The 18,067-nt window shown below is 37.9% G+C and overlaps 1 protein-coding gene across 1 annotated transcript; it reads left to right on the forward strand.

Annotated features, from left to right (window-relative positions):
- Positions 1-847: 847 nt before the first annotated feature.
- On the forward strand, positions 848-17,483 carry Ube2j1 (ubiquitin conjugating enzyme E2 J1; the record flags this gene model as incomplete). The annotated part of the gene is made up of 6 exons (XM_029562975.1): positions 848-985; positions 3,339-3,423; positions 3,688-3,793; positions 6,486-6,615; positions 7,849-7,968; positions 14,736-17,483. Coding segments are annotated over 6 exons (858 nt in total), but the record flags the coding sequence as incomplete, so codon positions are not given.
- Between the last annotated feature and the right edge of the window lie 584 nt (positions 17,484-18,067).

Below are 18,067 nucleotides of genomic sequence, written 5' to 3' on the forward strand. Positions count from 1 at the left end.
TAATGATCTAACTACATTTTCACTAATTAATATTGTTTGAAGCATTAATTTCCAATTTAATTAAATCTGTCATGTTATATGAATATAACAATCTTTTTTTAAAAAACAAAAACAAAAATGGTCTTACTATGTAGCCTGGCTGGTCTGGGACTCACCCTATAGACCAGGCTGGCCTTGAACTCACAGAGATCTGCCTACCTCTGCCACCCAAGTGCCGAGATGAAGCTGGGTGTAGTGGCACATGCCTTTAATCCCAGAACCTAGGAGGCAAAGGAAGGTGGATCTCTGAGTTCAAGACCAACCTGGTCTACATAGAGATTTTTCAGGCCAGCTGGGCCTACAAGGAGACACTCTCTCAAAAAAACCAAAAAAAAAAAAAAAAAAAAGGGTCGAGATTAAAAGCATGTGCCACCACGACTGATCAGCACTCAGAATTGTTAATGTATTTGCTTTAAAAAGATTATAGATTTTATAGGATACCTTTTATTTATATTTATTTATTTTTTATTTTTCTGTCTTTTTGAGGCAGGGTCTTCCTGTAGCCCCAGCTGTCCTGGAACTCACTATGTAGACCAGACTGGCCTTGAACTCACAAAGATCCACCTGCCTCTGCCTCCCAAGTGCTGGGATTAAAGGTGAGTGCCACCATGCCCGGCCTATAACATTTAGACACCTTTTATTTATATATTTTGATTTATAACTTACTTTTGAGATATTTTGAGCATTAGAAACTATCCTAACAATTTTACAAAACATTTGATTTTTTTCATTTGAAATTTTTCATATTCCTATTGATAAAAATAATAAAACTTTTTAATGTTATTGATTCCTATGGATTATTGTTTTTGTTCAGGATAACCTTTTTGAATGGCACTTCACAGTTAGAGGACCCCCAGATTCTGATTTTGATGGAGGAGTTTATCATGGACGAATAGTACTGCCACCAGAGTATCCCATGAAACCACCAAGCATTATTCTCCTAACGGTAAGAATTCTTGTTTTTTTTTTAAAAAATACTATTTTTATTTTATGTGTATGAGTGAATTGTGTGCATGTAAGCGTACCTGTATGGTGTAGTGCCTGACACAGAAGAGGCATTGAATTCCCCTGGAACTGGAGTCACAGAAGGTTGTTAGCTGCCATGTGGGAGCTGGGAACCAAATCCAGGTCTTCTGTAAGAGTAGTCAGTACTCTTAACTGCTTAGCCATCTCTCTAGTCTCAAATTATTGGCTTTTTGCAGTGCTTGTGGATTAAATTCTCCTGGTATTTGCAAAATATAGTCAGCATACTCATTAAGAAATAAAGTAGAATATTATTATAATTTTGCCTTCAAAGCCCAGGCTACAGGAATGCAATTTTTCCATCAAAACAATTCCTAGGAAGCTGATGCCTCTATGAAGTACTCTATGAAGTATTAAATGCATGGTTAAGAGTCAGTGACTGTGTGAGGAGTGCTTGCACACTGCTGGCATGTGTAAGCACTCAGAACTGTTGGCGTGGCTCATAGTCACATTGTCTTCAATATTCTGCCCATCTTACATACTTTTCCTTAGATTCCTCTTGTTTACAGTGAACATGATGATGCCTAGCTCATTGAGTTGATGTCAAAATCAAAGAGTCAGCTCAGAATAGGGCTGACACAGAGACCTTGGTAAATGTTGGTTATTTTGTTTTTGTTTATATCTCAGAATTTCTACTTTTATGTGTTTTATTTTCATGTGAAAGAAGGCATGATATACTAACTCTCTTGTTAAGTTTTCCTTCCCTCATTTAATTTGTTTAATTTTCTCGTAAACTATTATTTTTTTTCTCTTTGATAACTTCTCAGGTGGCCTTACTAGTGTGTAGGCTGCTGTAGTCCAGTTTGGCACATAGCATTCTGCTGAAACATGCTTCTTTTACTCTCTGAGAAATCCCACAGCGTCTTCTCAGTTTTTACCCTGTTCCAAGTTTTATCTGATCCGCAAGGTTAGCACATGGTGAAAGGAGGTATTCATCTATAAACAACAAAGTAGCACAGCTTATATTTATACTTGGTAGACCACAGAAAGCATTTGTTTAGTGTCAGTGGGTCTGAACTCCTGTATGTACGTTATATATTGTCTCTGAAGTTTAGTTTGTACTTCTGTCAAATGGAATGTTGTCTGTGGCAAATACAATCATGCTCCAAAGTTCCTGGCAGATGGGCGCCACTACTTGACAAGTATTAGGTGTTACTGCTTATGGTTGGTTACTGCTGGCACCTGGACCGGATCAGAGTCCTGCAGGTACCCTGCTGTGTCAGAAGTCATGTTAGTTGGGAGAACCACATGGTCTGGAGAGAGGGGCTGGTATGTGGGATGACTGTGTTTATATTGGGTAGATGGCAACAGCTCTTTATTGAGTATAGAGATATTTCAGTGGTTCACCAGTGGATCAGTTGTATTTACATACTGAAAAGCAATCCAGCCTCCTGATAGTCAGTACTGTGCTTTCATTCACTTCCCTTCTTGGAAATTCATCTTCAACTTTCAGCAAATATTTATTGAACACATCATCTGCCAGGCCCTGTGGCTATCCCAGGGTCGAGTTAGCCTTTTGCCCAAGTGGAATGTTTATTTTGACTTTGTCCCTCTTCTTTCTCACTTTTTCTCCCTTAATATGTGGCTCCACCTGCTCGTATTTCAACTATATTTTCTTATTTGTATGAAATAATTTCAGTTGTCACCTCTGAAAAGACAGGTGCCAAGAGTCTCTCCTATCATCTTCCCTGACATTAGCATACTTACATTCTACCTGCCTGTTAGATATCATTAGCAGCTTTCCTATTAAGCCATCAGATCCATGTCCAAAACTGAAGCCATGGTCACTGATCTCCCTTTTCTGTGTCCCTAGCTAATTAAATGACATTATGCTTCTGAAAAATTGCTCCTGTCTCAAAGCCACCTTTCCAGACACTTCCTCAACAACTAGTTAGCTGACACTAGCCTTAGCCTTAGCTTTTATCCTGGCCACTTACATGTCTTCTCTCTAATTCACTGGGCCTAGATCTATAGTAAGCACAGGGCACAGCATCAGTGAATCTTCATGTGCTAATTATTTAGACTTTAGTTGTATGGCGCAGTCTCAAAAAGGTGCTGATACACCTTCTAAAAAACAGCTTTTCTTATTCATTCAGCATCCAACAAATATTATTTGGAATGTCATCTATAAGAGGACAATAATCTGTGTCCTTTAGAATTACATTTTAAAAACATTAAATTTATTCATATGTAAAGTTAAAATGTAATTATTCTTGGAAAGTGGAAAACATTAAGTAAACCTTTGCAATTTTTAAAAAGTGCTGTTTATTCCTAAGGCTAATGGACGATTTGAAGTAGGCAAGAAGATCTGTTTAAGCATCTCAGGACATCATCCTGAAACTTGGCAGCCTTCATGGAGCAGTGAGTATTGATAAATAGTGAATATAAACCTTACCACTTTATTCAGTTTGTAATCATGAATTATAATACACCTTTGAGATTGAGTATGTTTAGAATAATCAGATACCATTGGAAAACTGGTAAAAATGCTTTTCCATGTCTAGACTTTCTAAAAAATGTGAGTGCTAGAGCTGGAGCTCAGGTCCTCCTGTTTGCATGGCTCAGCCGTCTCCCTAGATGCTGCCCTAGTCCTTTGCTCAGGTTGGTGTTTACTTTCTGTTTCAGTAAGGACAGCATTACTGGCCATTATTGGGTTTATGCCAACAAAAGGAGAGGGAGCCATAGGATCTTTAGACTACACGCCCGAGGAGAGAAGAGCACTTGCCAAAAAGTAAGTCATACGCTTCATTCTTTCTTAGGGTCTGAGCACTATTGTAGAAGTGGTCACTGGGTCTCATACTTTGTAAGTAGCCTTGGCTAAGGATCTAGCCTCATCAATGCTATTGTAGAAATCCAGTTCTCCAAATTTCCTTAGTGCTACTAGGATCTAAAAAATGGATGTTAGAGGGGCTGGAGAGATGGCTCAGCGGTTAAGAACACTGGTTGTTCTTGCAGAAGATCCGGGTTCGAATCCCAGAACCCACATGGCAGCTAACAACTGTCCATAACTCCAGTCCCAGGGGATCCGACAGCCTCTTCTGACCTCCTGGGGCATTATTGCATGACCCAGGTGCACTTACCTACATGCAGGCAATACACGCATACACATTAAAAAAAAAGTTAAAAAAAAAATGGATGTCATGAATTTTTTTTTTTGTACTGGATCAATCCAAGAACCTCACTCATGCCAGGCAAATGCTCTTCCACTGACCTGTGTCCCCAGCCTGATGACCTCATTCTCTTTAAATGTAGTTGACAGTATTCTGCTAAGATGTATTTTGCTAAAGGGAAAATAAAGTATAGAACTCATAGCAGGTATTCAGTACATGATCTGGTGTAAAATAAAAGACTTTTATCAAGCTGTGCTTTGGTGGTATTGCCTTCTCTTGTTTTTTCTCAGGTGTTTTTATCTATAGAACCATGATTATTCAATTCAAATTACCATTTCCTTTCAGCAGTGCTGAGATCCAGTTCTTGATTTTTATAAATTTCCTGTACTGGAGTCTCTGCCTACAACATGTCAAGACAGATTATGTTAACTAGGCCGAGGCACAGCCCAAAGTAGATCCTCCACAATGTCAGTTAAATCAAATAGATTTTAGTGTCTGGAGGATTCAGTAGATGCTATGGCCTTAGAGCAACTTTTCTTTTTCTGGGTGGGGGAGGGTTTTTTGTTTGTTTTTAAATCTTAGACAAGGTCTTGCTATTATCCCCTGGTTAACCTGAAACTCAGTGTGTCAGGCTGGTCCCAAACATATGGTAATCTTTCCTATGTTTCCCAAGCAAGTGCTGAAATTATAAGTATGTGTCACCATGCCCAGCTGCACCTTTTATTTTGGACCTTATTCTCAAATTGTGGAACATAACTTACTTATAGCTACTTTTCACAGATTACACTTTGTATTTTGAATATACAGTATATCTTTTATTTGATCGTCTACATTTACTTTTTTTTGAGGCAGTGTCTTGCTGTAGCCCCAGCTGGCCTGGCACTCGCTAGGTAGACCAGGCTGGCCTCAATCTCACAGAGATCTGCCTGCCTTTGCCTCTTAAGTGCTGGGATTAAAGGCATATACCACTACACCTCCCTACATTTACTTTCTATCTATCTAGATGATTGATATCTAGTTGTTTTTATATACAAGGAAGAGAGAGAGGGACTTCTCAGTATTAGTCTAGGTTCGCAGCCTATGATAGAGGCATGTTGTGTACTTGCCATGGCATGTGTGTGGAGGTCAGAAGACAACCTGTGGGAATCAGTTTGATCCCCTGTGGGGAATCAGTTCGATCCCCTGTGGGTCCTGGGGATCGAACTCAGGTTATGAGCGCCCTTGGCAGAAAGCACCTTTGCCCACTGAGCCATTTTGCCAGCCCAAGGTTTTATTATTTTGAGACAGGATCTCATAAACCTAGGCTGGTTTTGAATTCACTATATAGCTAAAGATGGCCTTGAACTCCCAATGCTTCTGCCTCCACCTCCAAGTGCTTGAGACCACAGATGTGCATCAGCATGCCTGGTTTATGCATTGCTAGCAATCACTAGGGTCTCATGCATGCCAGACAAGTCCTCTACCAACTGAACTTTGTCTCCATCTGGAATGCACAAGGGATAGTGGAAAAATAAATTCAGATTTATCTTGAGTCTCTGTTTAATGTAACTGGGGACACATTCAGTCTTAGTTATTTTCCACAAGTTCTTCCAAGTCTTCCAGTTGTGCTGCTGTTTAAATGAATAGTATTTGAGAATGTTTTTCAAGAAATATCTGTAAATTCTAGTATTATTTGGCTTCTTTCCTGCTATATATTTTTCTGCTAAGTGGTAATTGGAATTTTATACTGGACCTTTTCAAAGACTTTCAGTAGGGTCATTATATGTACCCTTGAGGACAGTATTGTAGACAGTTTATATATCATAGACAGTTTATATATTGTTGACTGTAGACCTACATTTTACCTTTCCTTAGAAAACTCATTTTTAAAATTTTATTATTTTTATGTGTATGAGTGTATTGCCTGTATGTGGACCCGTGTTGTGTCATGTTGTGCAATGCCTGCGGAGGTCAGAGGAAGGCGTTGGATTCCCCTGGAACTGGAGTTACATGGTAGTCGCCATGTGGGTGCTGGGATTCGAACCTGGGTCCTCTGTAAGAGCAACCAGTGCTTTTAACTGCTGAACCATCTCTCTAGCTCCTAGATAACTTATTATTTTTTTTAATAGAATCTAAACTGGTTTTAATATCAAGCTAACACACACGTCTCAGAACTGATTAGTGCCTTGATTGTCTAATTTATAGACTGTAGATGAATGTAATATGAAATTGTTAAATGTTCTTTTAGTCATTCAATATTTGAGTATTTTAATAAAGGGTGTTAATATTGAACTATTTGATTTATATTCATTAAACAAAATTGTTTCCTACCAGATCACAGGATTTCTGTTGTGAAGGTTGTGGCTCTGCCATGAAGGATGTCCTATTGCCTTTAAAATCTGGAGGTGATTCAAGCCAAGCTGACCAAGAAGCCAAGGAACTGGCTAGACAAATTAGCTTTAAGGTACTATAAATTTCTAAACAGATTCTAGTTATGTAGCCTTTTCTTTTGCTGCTGAATTCTAGGTAAAAAGGGAAGCAATATAGTTCTTTTGCAATAATGTTTTATAAATATTTATAAGCAATATTTTCTTATTACAAAATTTATGCCTCATGCAGGCATTTTAGCATAACACCTAAAACTGTGACTGTGATATACAATGCCGGATTCAAACCTTATACTTACTCGTAGTTTGCTGTGATCATGTCAGACATGTTTCTTACCCATTGTGTGCCCTTTTCTCATCTGTAATAGTAATAGTACCTCCGTATAGGATTATTGCCAGGATACATGTGTTAATACGTGTAGTGCATGGATTTCATTTAGTACTATCCCTGGTGCTTTATAAACAGTACAGATGGATAATACTAAGATGATAATTATCCATACCCTCACCCCTAGAAATAACTACTGTTAACATTTTGGCATACCTCTTTTATCCTTTTTTTTCCGTATATGTTTTACCCAAACATTAGATGTATTTTAATACTTTGAATAAGCACATTCGTGTTTCTGGAATTCAGTTAGTCTCCATTAGGCAACATGCCACCTGCTCCTTCTCATGCCCTTTTTTGTCTCCTGTCTGTGCATCTGTGTCCAGTTCTTGGAAGTGCTCCAACTTTTATTGTAGTTTCAGAAGAGGAAGTATAAATGTTGACTATACTTTCTTCCTTCCCCCAAATCCTATTACATTTAACATCATTTCTCTGAAAATTTTAGGGATAGATGTACTTTTATATCAGAGTTTTTCAGATTTGAGGAAATTATTAGCATATTTTAACTAACCACAGTGAAATCTGTACAGCAGCTCATCATGGAATCCATTAATGTTTTCTTGGCAAACACAGAACTATTTACTATTGTGGGATAAAGACTGTGCTAGCCTGATATAGTTCATACTGGGCTTTACTTAAAAATTAGCCCCAAAACTTTAGTTTTCGGAAGTTTTTAGAATTGTAGACTGTGAACCTTAAGTGTTGTTGTTCCTCACCAGTTAGCAGCTATTTGAGGATAGGATTGTCTAATCTTCTTTCTATAAAACTTAGCATGACGGCAGACACAGGCATGCTCAGAGCTTGACTGATGATAGATATTAAAGGAGCATTTAAAATAAATCCACAGGAGGGGTTTAGTAGCTTGTGTGTTACTCAGTACATTTCTTCATGTAATCTGCTCTTGGATACGTCTTATTTTTAGGCTGAAGTCAATTCATCTGGAAAGACTATCGCTGAATCAGACTTAAACCACTCTTTTTCACTAAATGATTTACAAGATGATATACCCACAACATTCCAGGGTGCTGCAGCTGGCACATCGGTATGGTTCTTACCTTTTTAAAAAATATTTTACTTATTATTTTTATGTGTATGAATGTATTGCCTGCATGTATGTAAGTGCACCTGTGTCATGCAATGCTGTGGAGAACAGAAGAGAGTATTGGATCCCTTGGAACTGGAGTTACGGATGGTTGTTAGCTGCCATGTGGGTGTTGGGACTTGAACCTGGGTCCTCTGCAAGAGCAGCCAGTGCTCTTAACTGCTCTTATCTTTCAATAACACACACACACACACACACACACACACACACACACACACACACATTGTCATTGTTTGGAATAAAATAAGATCCTGGATCAGATACCTGCAATTTTTAGTTTTCTTAATAGTAGGACTCTAATGCAGCTGTCTCACCAAATGAATTGTATTATTTTGAACAAATTAATCTTTCTGGGCTTTAGCTTTCTTTTTTGTTAAGTGGGATTGGAATAAATGTTAAGTCTTGTCTCTCCAGAATTTTATGATTTCTTTAACAAGTTGGTTTTAACATAGATAAAACATGCATGTTAACCATTTTCTAAACATTAACTCTCTTTGACTGGTTTGTTAGACTGTTAAGGCACTGACTTGTTAACTACTAGAACCAAAAATTTACCTTGAAGTTGTTCTGTCCAATACACCAGTCACATATGGCTATCTAAATTTAAATTTAATCAAAATTAAGTAAAATTCACAATACTGTTTCTCAGGCACACTAGCCATGCCAGGTGCTCCATGGCCACATTATAAGTGTAGACATAGAAAGAACTTGAAGCCTCATTACACAGTTCTGTTGAACAGTGCTGTTTTGTACACAGTAAGTGTCTAGTAATTGTTGGATGAAAGAATGAATGAATGTTTGCAGGTGGTGTCAGTTGTGCCTTGCCCCATTGCCTCAAAAAGTTGATAGGTATAAGTGATCAGAGAGAGGATTTAAAAAATATTGCTGGATTGGTGCTAAATAATGATGATTATGAGGAAAAACAATGGCTTTATTTTACATGTATACAAAGTGAACTGAACTGTCTTTTGAATCTTTTTGGTTACAAATTATTTGGCCACATCTTACTGTCTTTTCCTCTAATTTAGAGAGGACTATATTTATTCATTCATTTATTGGGAGGTGCGTGAGTGCCCCAATGTGTGTATGGGAATCAGTTCTCTCCTTCCACTATTTGGGGCCTAGGGATTGAACTCAGGTCCTCAGGCTTGGCAGCAGGTGCCTTTATCCACTGACCCATCTTGCCCTGAAGGACGTGAAAGGGTCAGAAAATTGAAAAAGAAGAATATCTATGAAGCAGGACTCTTGAGTGACTTGAGAGTGGGGGGGAGCTGGGAAGAGAAAAGTGGCGGGAGAGAGTTTTCCAGGGGACTCTCTAGGGGGACTGAAGATGGAGGTATAGAATATGACTGTGTGGGTGAATTAATCTTTTTTATGCAATCGTAATGTAGTGGAATGAATTGCAGGGAAAAATAGTGAATTTACTTTAAAGTGAGTATACTGAATTGTTAAAACTTTCTAATTCTCATCATTAGTTCTTTTTTATTTTATAAATAGTTTGAAAATTATAGAGCCGTTCTATTACTGAGAACAATGATGTTATTCTCGTACTATTTATGTTGTACCTGAGTTTGTCTTTTGTATGTTTTAAATCTACTGTCAGGTGCCCTGTTACACATTGTTAGATATTCCAGTTATATTTATTCTAGCTGTAATTTACTGTCCAGTTTACTTTGTAGTTTACTGTCTATCTTGAGTTGATGAATTCAGAATTTCTTGAGAATCAGGGATAATCTAGTGGTTGGCTTGTGCTTTTCTATAGTAGGTGGTCAATGTGTATTTGTTGATTGAATGACCTCTTAGGACCGACCCTTTTAAAGACAGGGAAATGCAAGCAAAGAAATTAAGATATTTAAGTAGATTATACAATAATGTTACCATATAATAGTACTTTCCATTTCATTTAAATGTATGTAAAACTTAAAATTCTTTTTGTTGTTGGTTTTTGGGGTGTGTGTGTGTGTGTGTGTGTGTGTGTGTGTGTGTGTGTGTCTGTGTGTGTGTCTGTGTCTGAGACACGGTCTCCTTGTAGCCCCAGCTTGCTGGAACTTTGTAGAAACAGGCTGACCTCGATCTCACAGAGATCTACCTGCCTCTGCTTCCTGAGTGCTGAAATTAAGGTTGAGTACTGCCATGTCTGGCCAAAACTTAAAATTCTTTTTCCTAGTTAAAAGTTTTTCACTGAGACTGATTTTACTTAAAACATACATAAATAATAAATCATTTAAAATTGAAAATTGGGTGCTGGAAAGATGGCTCAGCGATTAGAAGCACTCTCTGCTCCTCCAGAGGACTGTCATTTGGTTCCTAGCATTCACATGGTAGCTAACAACCATCTGTAACTCTAGTTCCAGGGCACTGGACACCCTCTTCTGGCCTTTGTGGGCACTACACTATGTATGTGTGGGGACTACACTACATATGTGCAGGCAAAACACTCATACATATAAAAATAAGTTTTTAAAAAAAGTATATTAAAAACTTGAAATTGAACTTTTAGTTGCATTTGTAAATCTCAGAGTGTGATTACATGATTTTATCACTGGCAGCAGCTGAAACTGAGCTTTGGCTAGGAGTAGCTGCTTCACAGGCAGTGTAATGAAGATTCACTGAGATGCTGTACATCAAATTCCTAATAGGCTACTTTGGATTTCTTTATTTTCTTTTGCTTTGAGGGGAAAGCAAGGATTGCTGAAAGTCTAAGCATATCAGAAAACACCAGGCCATCTGTTTGGTTGTGGTACAGGTTTTTCAGCTATGAAGAAATGAGAAAGCTTCCTGATGGGAGTTTATGTTCTTCCAGTCAGATTTTCCCCTTCACAGGGGTTGAAGTTCTGAATAAACTGTCCATTCCTTTTTATATTAAAAAGCATTCCTAGGCTGGTGAGCTGGTTCAATGGCTAAAGGTACTTGCTACACAAGTCTGGTGACCTGGTTTCAATTCCCAGAACCCATTTAAAGGTAGAAGGAGATGGGGCTGGAGAGATGGCACAGAGGTCAGGAGCACTGGCTGCTCTTACAGTGGGCCTGGGTTTGGTTTCCAGCACCCACATGGTAGTTAACAACTTGTCTTTAACTCCAGTTCCAGAGGATCTGATATCCTCTTCTGTTCTCCACTGGCATTGCACATAAATGGTACACTTGCATACACACAGGCAAAACACTCATACACATAAGTTTTTTAAAAGGTGGGAGAGAATTGACTCCACAAAGTTGTCCTCTGACCTCCACATGCACACCACAGCATATGCAAGCAACCACATACACACACAATAAGTAAACAAGTGAATATTTTAAAAGCATTCCATTTTATGTTAAAAAGCAAACACAGGCTGAGTGTGGTGGTAATCTCTATGAGTTCAAGGCCAGCCTGGTCTACATAGTGAGTTCCAGGACAACTGGGGCTACAGGGAGACCCTGTCTCAAAAAGACCAAATAAAAGCAAACACAGAATTCCCTCGGTGCTAGTTATTCTAGGTTCTTATAGAAAAATTGATATATTGCTAGGAACATAACAATGGCTATGATTATTGTAGATACAAAAAGGTTTAGAATTTCATAATATTGATATTTAGTCAGCCAGATGCCTTTTGAACCCTAAATAAAACATTTTATAAGTATTGCCATTAAGCACATGCACTAAAATATTGGCAGTCAGTTCATTAATTTTGCAGTACTGGGGCTCAAACCTAGAGTTAAATTTGTGTGTTTTTTTTCCTTTCCATTTTTTTTTTTTTTTTTTGTGTCATAGTATTGCTGTGTAGTCCAAGTTAGTCTTGAACTTTCCAGTTCTCCTGAATCAGCCTTCTAAGTACTGAGATTACAAGCATGTACTACTGTGTCTGGCTTATTGCTAATATTTGAAAGGGTTATTTTCTAAATATATTAATAATACTAATAAAGAAGCTAAAAACTGCCCAAAGCAAATTAAAAACTTGTTTTTTAAAAAAATTTAAATTTTATTCATTTTTTTCTGTGTGAATGTTTTGCCTATTTATATGTAAGTACACCATGTGCATGCACCGTCCACAAAGGCCAGAAGAAGGCATTGGAGCCCCTGGAACTGGAGTTATGGACAGTTTTTAGGGGCTATGTGGGTGATAGGAACCGAATCCCAGTCCTCTGTAAGAGTAGCCAGTGCTCTTAACCACTGAGCCGTCTCTCCAGCCACTAAACTTGGTTTTTGAACCCAAATCTCAAGGCTTTAAAGGATTATGTTAATAGTAACAGTATTAGTAATAATTAACATTTACTAGGAAATTGTGTGTCTTAAGCACTTTATATCATTATCCCATTTAATCCTCACAATTGCTGAATTAGATATTATCTTCATTGTACAGATGAGATAGCTGAGACTTAGGTTAAATAACTCGCTTAGGAACACACATCTACTAGGCAAAGCTAGACCAGTAATATTAAAGGTTCTTTGTTTTGGTCAGGTTTATGGATAGGATAATCTCCCCTCAAACTAAGGAAAAAATAACATTCAATAAAAGTTTTAATATAAGTCAATCCCTTGCACTAATTTCTAGACCAGTATTACCATCATGTTCTTCCTTAAGATCCTGTTCTTACCTGGGCATGGGTGGTGTACACCTACAGTCCTAGCACTGTGGGGAGGCTGATGCAGGCGGGTCACATGTTTGGGACTAGTTGAGTTACAAAGTGAACCTGTTTCCTTTAAACCTTAGTTCTCTGAATCTACTAAATACTTTGATTCTCTTAGCTGAGCAATCAGAAGAATGAGAGTCTTAGACTAAAATGTTTCTATATTGGGTGCTGTAACTCAGTTCACTCATTGAATATTGGTTCACTTACTATATGGAACTTGTGATGACATTTGACCCCATGAAACACTGAGCTTTATGTATCTATATACTTCAGTGAGCAAATTGCTCCTTGGAGTCCCAGGTGGTACATACAGGCCTAAGTTTATACAACTCTAATTCGGTATTAGTACTGTTTTTAACTCAAAAGTTGTCCATAGTTTCTTTATTCCTCTGTATTATAAGTAACTACATTTGAGAAATCCCAAAGAATAGTTTTAAGAAATTCAGAGTATCTAAGCTTTTTTACTATGTTAGCATTCAAACCCTGGGTCTTACAGATGCTAGGCAAGCGCCCTACTGCTAAGGTGCATCCTTAGCCCTTAGTTTTTTGAGTCAGGGTTTTGCAATGGAGCCACATTGTATTTGAACTCACTGTCTTCCCATCTCTTATTTCCTGAGTGCTGGGATTATAAGTGGATACTATCATACCTAGTTTAAGTCTTTTAATACTGAAATGAATGTCAGATTTCAAATGGAAATTTTTCTACAAGTAATTTAAATCAGTAATATTCACCCCTTATGTTTAAAGCTGTCACTAGCACAAAGCTCATCCCCTTACCTTTTAAAAGAAGTGTTTGGGTTATATCATCTGATTCTTTTTTGAATTTTCTGTATTTGAAATGTCTTATACTTAGTTTATTCTGAGTAAAACATGCATCCCTATTTTTTGTCTAAAAGAATATATACTGTCAGTAATGGATTACCATTATGCAGGTTGTTTTCAATGAAAGAATTAAAGGCCATTGATTTAGTAGAGTTAAGGTATCTAAAAGTAATTCCTATTTTGTACAGCTTCTCTGAAAATGCCAGTTTTTCTTATCTAGGAGACAAATTTAAGATTTCAAAACACTTGATGTTGGGACTGGAGAAGTGGTTAAGAACACTGACTGCTCTTGCAGAATACCTGGTTTCAATTCCCAGCACCCACATGGTGGCTAACAGATATCCCCTAATTCCAGTTCCAGGGAATCCGGTGCCCTCTTCTGACTTGTGAGGGCATTGCACGACACAGGTGTACTTACACAAATGCAGGCAGTACCTTCATACGTATAAAATAAAAAAATAAGTATTAAAAACAAAACAGAAAACCCAAACACTTTGTCCCATTGTAGTTGTTCCCTGACTGACTGAGCTGTCACTGCAGTGACTGGAAGCAGCTGTCACCCAGTGCTTTGTGGGGAGCACACTGAGTCTTGCAGGACTCCACATTTTTATCAGTATGTACCCAGGCAATTTTGACAACATTAAGTATCCAGTACTAAGTAAAAGATAATTTTGGACTTGTGTTTAGCTTCCTTGTCTGGAATTATAGGAATGGATAAGCTGTGTTTGAAAACTGTACCTAATAGTCATAGTATTGCTATGAAGAATTTGTGATTTGAATTATTTCTTTATTCTGTTATTGTTGATGGAAGCATGTTGATATGGAAAGATAATCTGCAAGAAATCTGATTCACAAAAGGCACAGTACTTAGAGTTGCCCTTTTTACCATTTATAATGGGTAATTTTGAAGCTAAAAGTGCAAAACAAGTTGCTTCTCTGCTTGGCTCTTCTGAAAGAATAGATGTTCCCAGGTGCTTAGCAAGTACTGCGGAAGCTGCATGTGAGGGAGCGTAGAAGGCCATCCACAGAGAGGGCAGGAAAACTTAGGCCTTGGCTGCTGTATTGCTGCTAAGCATCCTCTTCCTCCTTGTGGCATTCATAGTAAGCTGTGTTTCTGGCTTATTCAGTAGGGTCAGATACTAGTCTCAGCATTGGTAGATTTGCCCTTAGTCATATTTAATATTCTTGATATTCTGTGTATTCTCAAATTGTTAGTGAGTATATGTACAAAATGTTTCTGCCAATTTCAAACAGAATTTCTTAAAATGTCCTAGTATGGAGTCCAGAATCTGGCTGGAGTGTCATTGCAACAACCTGCCCAACCAGCAGCTAAGAATACCTCCATGAGTCCCCGACAGCGCCGTGCCCAGCAGCAGAGTCAAAGAAGGTCATCCACTTCCCCCGATGCGATCCAGGGCCAGCAACCAAGGGACAACCACACCGATCATGGCGGCTCTGCCGCGCTGATTGTCATCCTGACTCTGGCGTTGGCAGTACTTATATTCCGGCGAATATATCTGGCCAATGAGTACATATTTGACTTTGAGTTATAATACTGTTTGTGACTTAAGAGCTATGACTCAATTGCTTCATTAAACATTCTGCATTGGGTATAACCTAAGAATTGTTTACAAAAAGATTATTTTATATTTACCCTTCATTACTTTTTTTATACTTATAAATTCATTATAAGTATAGCAAAACATTCAGGCTATGGTCCAACTGTTTGTCCTGCTCAGATGGAGGGACTGGAAGTCATAGTTCCTTGTCTTCCTATTTGATCTACTTCACAATTTACTGTTGCTGCTCATGCCTAAGCTGCTTTTTCTATAGATTTGCAATACTTTTCTATATAATCCTTTGAAATTTTCAGGTAAAAGATGGTGTTTTCACTTCCCATGAGTATTAGTAGTTACTCAATATCATTTATTGGGTGCTCTCTTTCTACTTATATAGAATGACATGGGGATAGAAGAGTTGGAAAGGGAAGCAGAACTCCACAGACCTCTTGCAAAGCGTCATTCATAGATGGTATGCTGGCATTGCCCGTTCTGTGACCTTGTTTGTATTCTAAACTTTCTTCAGTGAAAATCATTTTATTTTGATCAAACATGTATGAAGATCTTTGTTATATTTTTGTTTTTGAATGTTACTTGAAGAGGAAATACTTTGTAAAAACTTTGATATACTGTTGACATCTCATCCCAGTGTGCACACAGATTAAAAAGAAAACAGGCCCTCACAGACCTTTGTCTTAAGAAAGAAAGGATCCAAACCAGGAAATAATTTGAGTTTTTTTCCCAGAAATTAAGTGAGAGGATCATAAAGTTTGAATGATTGCTTTGCTTTCAATCAGACATGGTTTGAATTGTATTATATGCCCAGCTCTGTAATCACTATAGATTTTAATTACTCCAGGAATATGCATAATATTGAAATATTTTACATACCATTTTGATAGGAAAACTCAGGGCCCAAGTAATAGTGATAGAAGGTTTAAGAAAAACAAAAACAAACCTTTATTTAGAATTGTCCCTTAATCAAAGCCTAAGAAAGATCTTCAGTCAAAAAATTAATATATTCTTTAATGCTAACCAACTCCACGGATGCTAATATTTAATTTTATCATCACAATGCCTAGTGAGACCACTTAAGAAAAAATTGCCTTCAGCATGTCCCTCAGCAACCTTCCAGGCACTCCTGAGGGCCCTGTGATGGTTTAATTAGAAAATATGAATAGTCCCCAGCTCTTTAAACATATTATGCTCTGAAAGTCCATTTATAAGTTTTTTGAAAAATACAATTGAACGTAAGTGGTATATACATTCTAGACTAGTCAACAAAAGTTAGCTCATATGTATTTTAAATGTTTGTGGAAGAGTAATCATAAATTTCTTATGAGGTTTTAAATAAGTAAAATTATAAGCAAGATAAAAGCAGTTCACAAAATCATTTTAAAGGGGGAATTTGATTTCGTTCCTGTGGTATGATTTTGGACCTGTTAACCATTGGACAAAATTTCCGTTTTCATTTGGTAGCCAGTTTTTTGTTGTTATTTTTACATTAAATTTTTTAAAAGCAGTGTAGAGTAATCTTAAACTGTCATAGATTGGCATTTTACAGTTATTCACAGATTGTTTCTATTATGTCTAAAAGCCTAAGAACTTTGTGAAGACCTCATGTCAGGAAGATTATAGGTTACCATTTTATCATTTTCTTGACATAAATGTATATTCTGAAGTCTTGGTTTATAATGCAGGATATGAGAAACATTGGGTCAGTGGTCTCTTAGTAAGAAGTCATTACCCAACTGGGAAGCTCAGTAGCCTTATTACTTAGGAGAGAAAGCCCTACACCCTCACCCTGTACTGAGATGTGTGCTAGAACAATCTTCCATTCCTCTCAGTCAGACTTGAGCCAGCTGCAGATCTCTGATCTTGCTGCGTGTTTCCGTGGGTATGCCTATACTTCACAGTCCAGCCCCGAGCAGACCCCTCCCTTGTCTGCCTTGCGCCTCTTCTCCCACTTGTCTGCTAACTGGCTACCGCCTTGTTTGTATTGGAATTTTTTTAGACCCTGAGACACATCAAAATGACACGTTTTGCTCTTTCACTTCACATACACTCTCTAAAAATCCTTGAATTGTCAGTCTGATCCATACCTTGGGGTCAGTGAGCCCACTGAAGGACCTCTGTTGTTAAAAACTCAGTTTAACCCCTTCATTCCAGTATAAGGCCAAAAGGATGTCAAATCTAGTAGGCAAAATCTTAGAACTCCCATTTCCCCAGTTCTCAGATTTAGGAACTAAGGCTTCTTCATTGACCAACGTAGCACATAACTACATGTCAGGGTAGTTAAAATAGCATGCTTGAAAAAAATATATGCCTGTTTTACTTGTACTGGCTTAAGCCAATGAACCTTTCACATCTGATGTACCGTGGGGCTTTTATGTAGCACTTTACAAATCCATGCTGCTTACTGTTTTATTCTACCGAATAAATGCATTTCAGCAAGATTCTCAACTGTTTTTTAAACTTTAAAAATTATTGTTTTAACTGTGAAAATTAGAATAAGAATTTTTTTTTTAAGTTTTGACTTCTGGAGAAACATCTGGTATCCCGAGACTGGCCGTTTTATAAACCAGATCTGTAAACAAACCTCACATGCTTGTGCTTACTTGAGCAGAAACTGAGGGTGAAGTACTCAGAGGCCTTCCAAGTTTTATTGCCTGCGAGTGAGTGTACATAGAGTGAGTACTTAGTGAACTTCCTGACTGTTGTGTCACTTTTACTGAGGAGATGTGAGCAAGCATCTCTTCACCCCAAATAGGGCACTGAGATAGCCCAAAGAAACAGCTTCACCCAAGACTATGTTAGTGATTCAGTAAGTTTATTGGGGTAACTGACAGGAGCATAAGTGAATCAAAGGCAGCTGCATCAAGGGAAAGCCCACCCCAGCACGGGTGACCACTCATGAAACCTGCATCCCTCTAGCTCTCTGCATGACACACTGACAGCTTACCTGTTGGAGTCTTTCCTTAAGCAATTGCTGTTGGAGGAACTTCTTGAGCTTTCTAAGTCTCTCACTCTGAGCCCTGTAGGTTTCC

Source organism: Nannospalax galili, unplaced genomic scaffold (genome assembly GCF_000622305.1).
Source record: "Nannospalax galili isolate Female #2095 unplaced genomic scaffold, S.galili_v1.0 scaffold375, whole genome shotgun sequence".
Lineage (NCBI taxonomy): Eukaryota > Metazoa > Chordata > Mammalia > Rodentia > Spalacidae > Nannospalax > Nannospalax galili.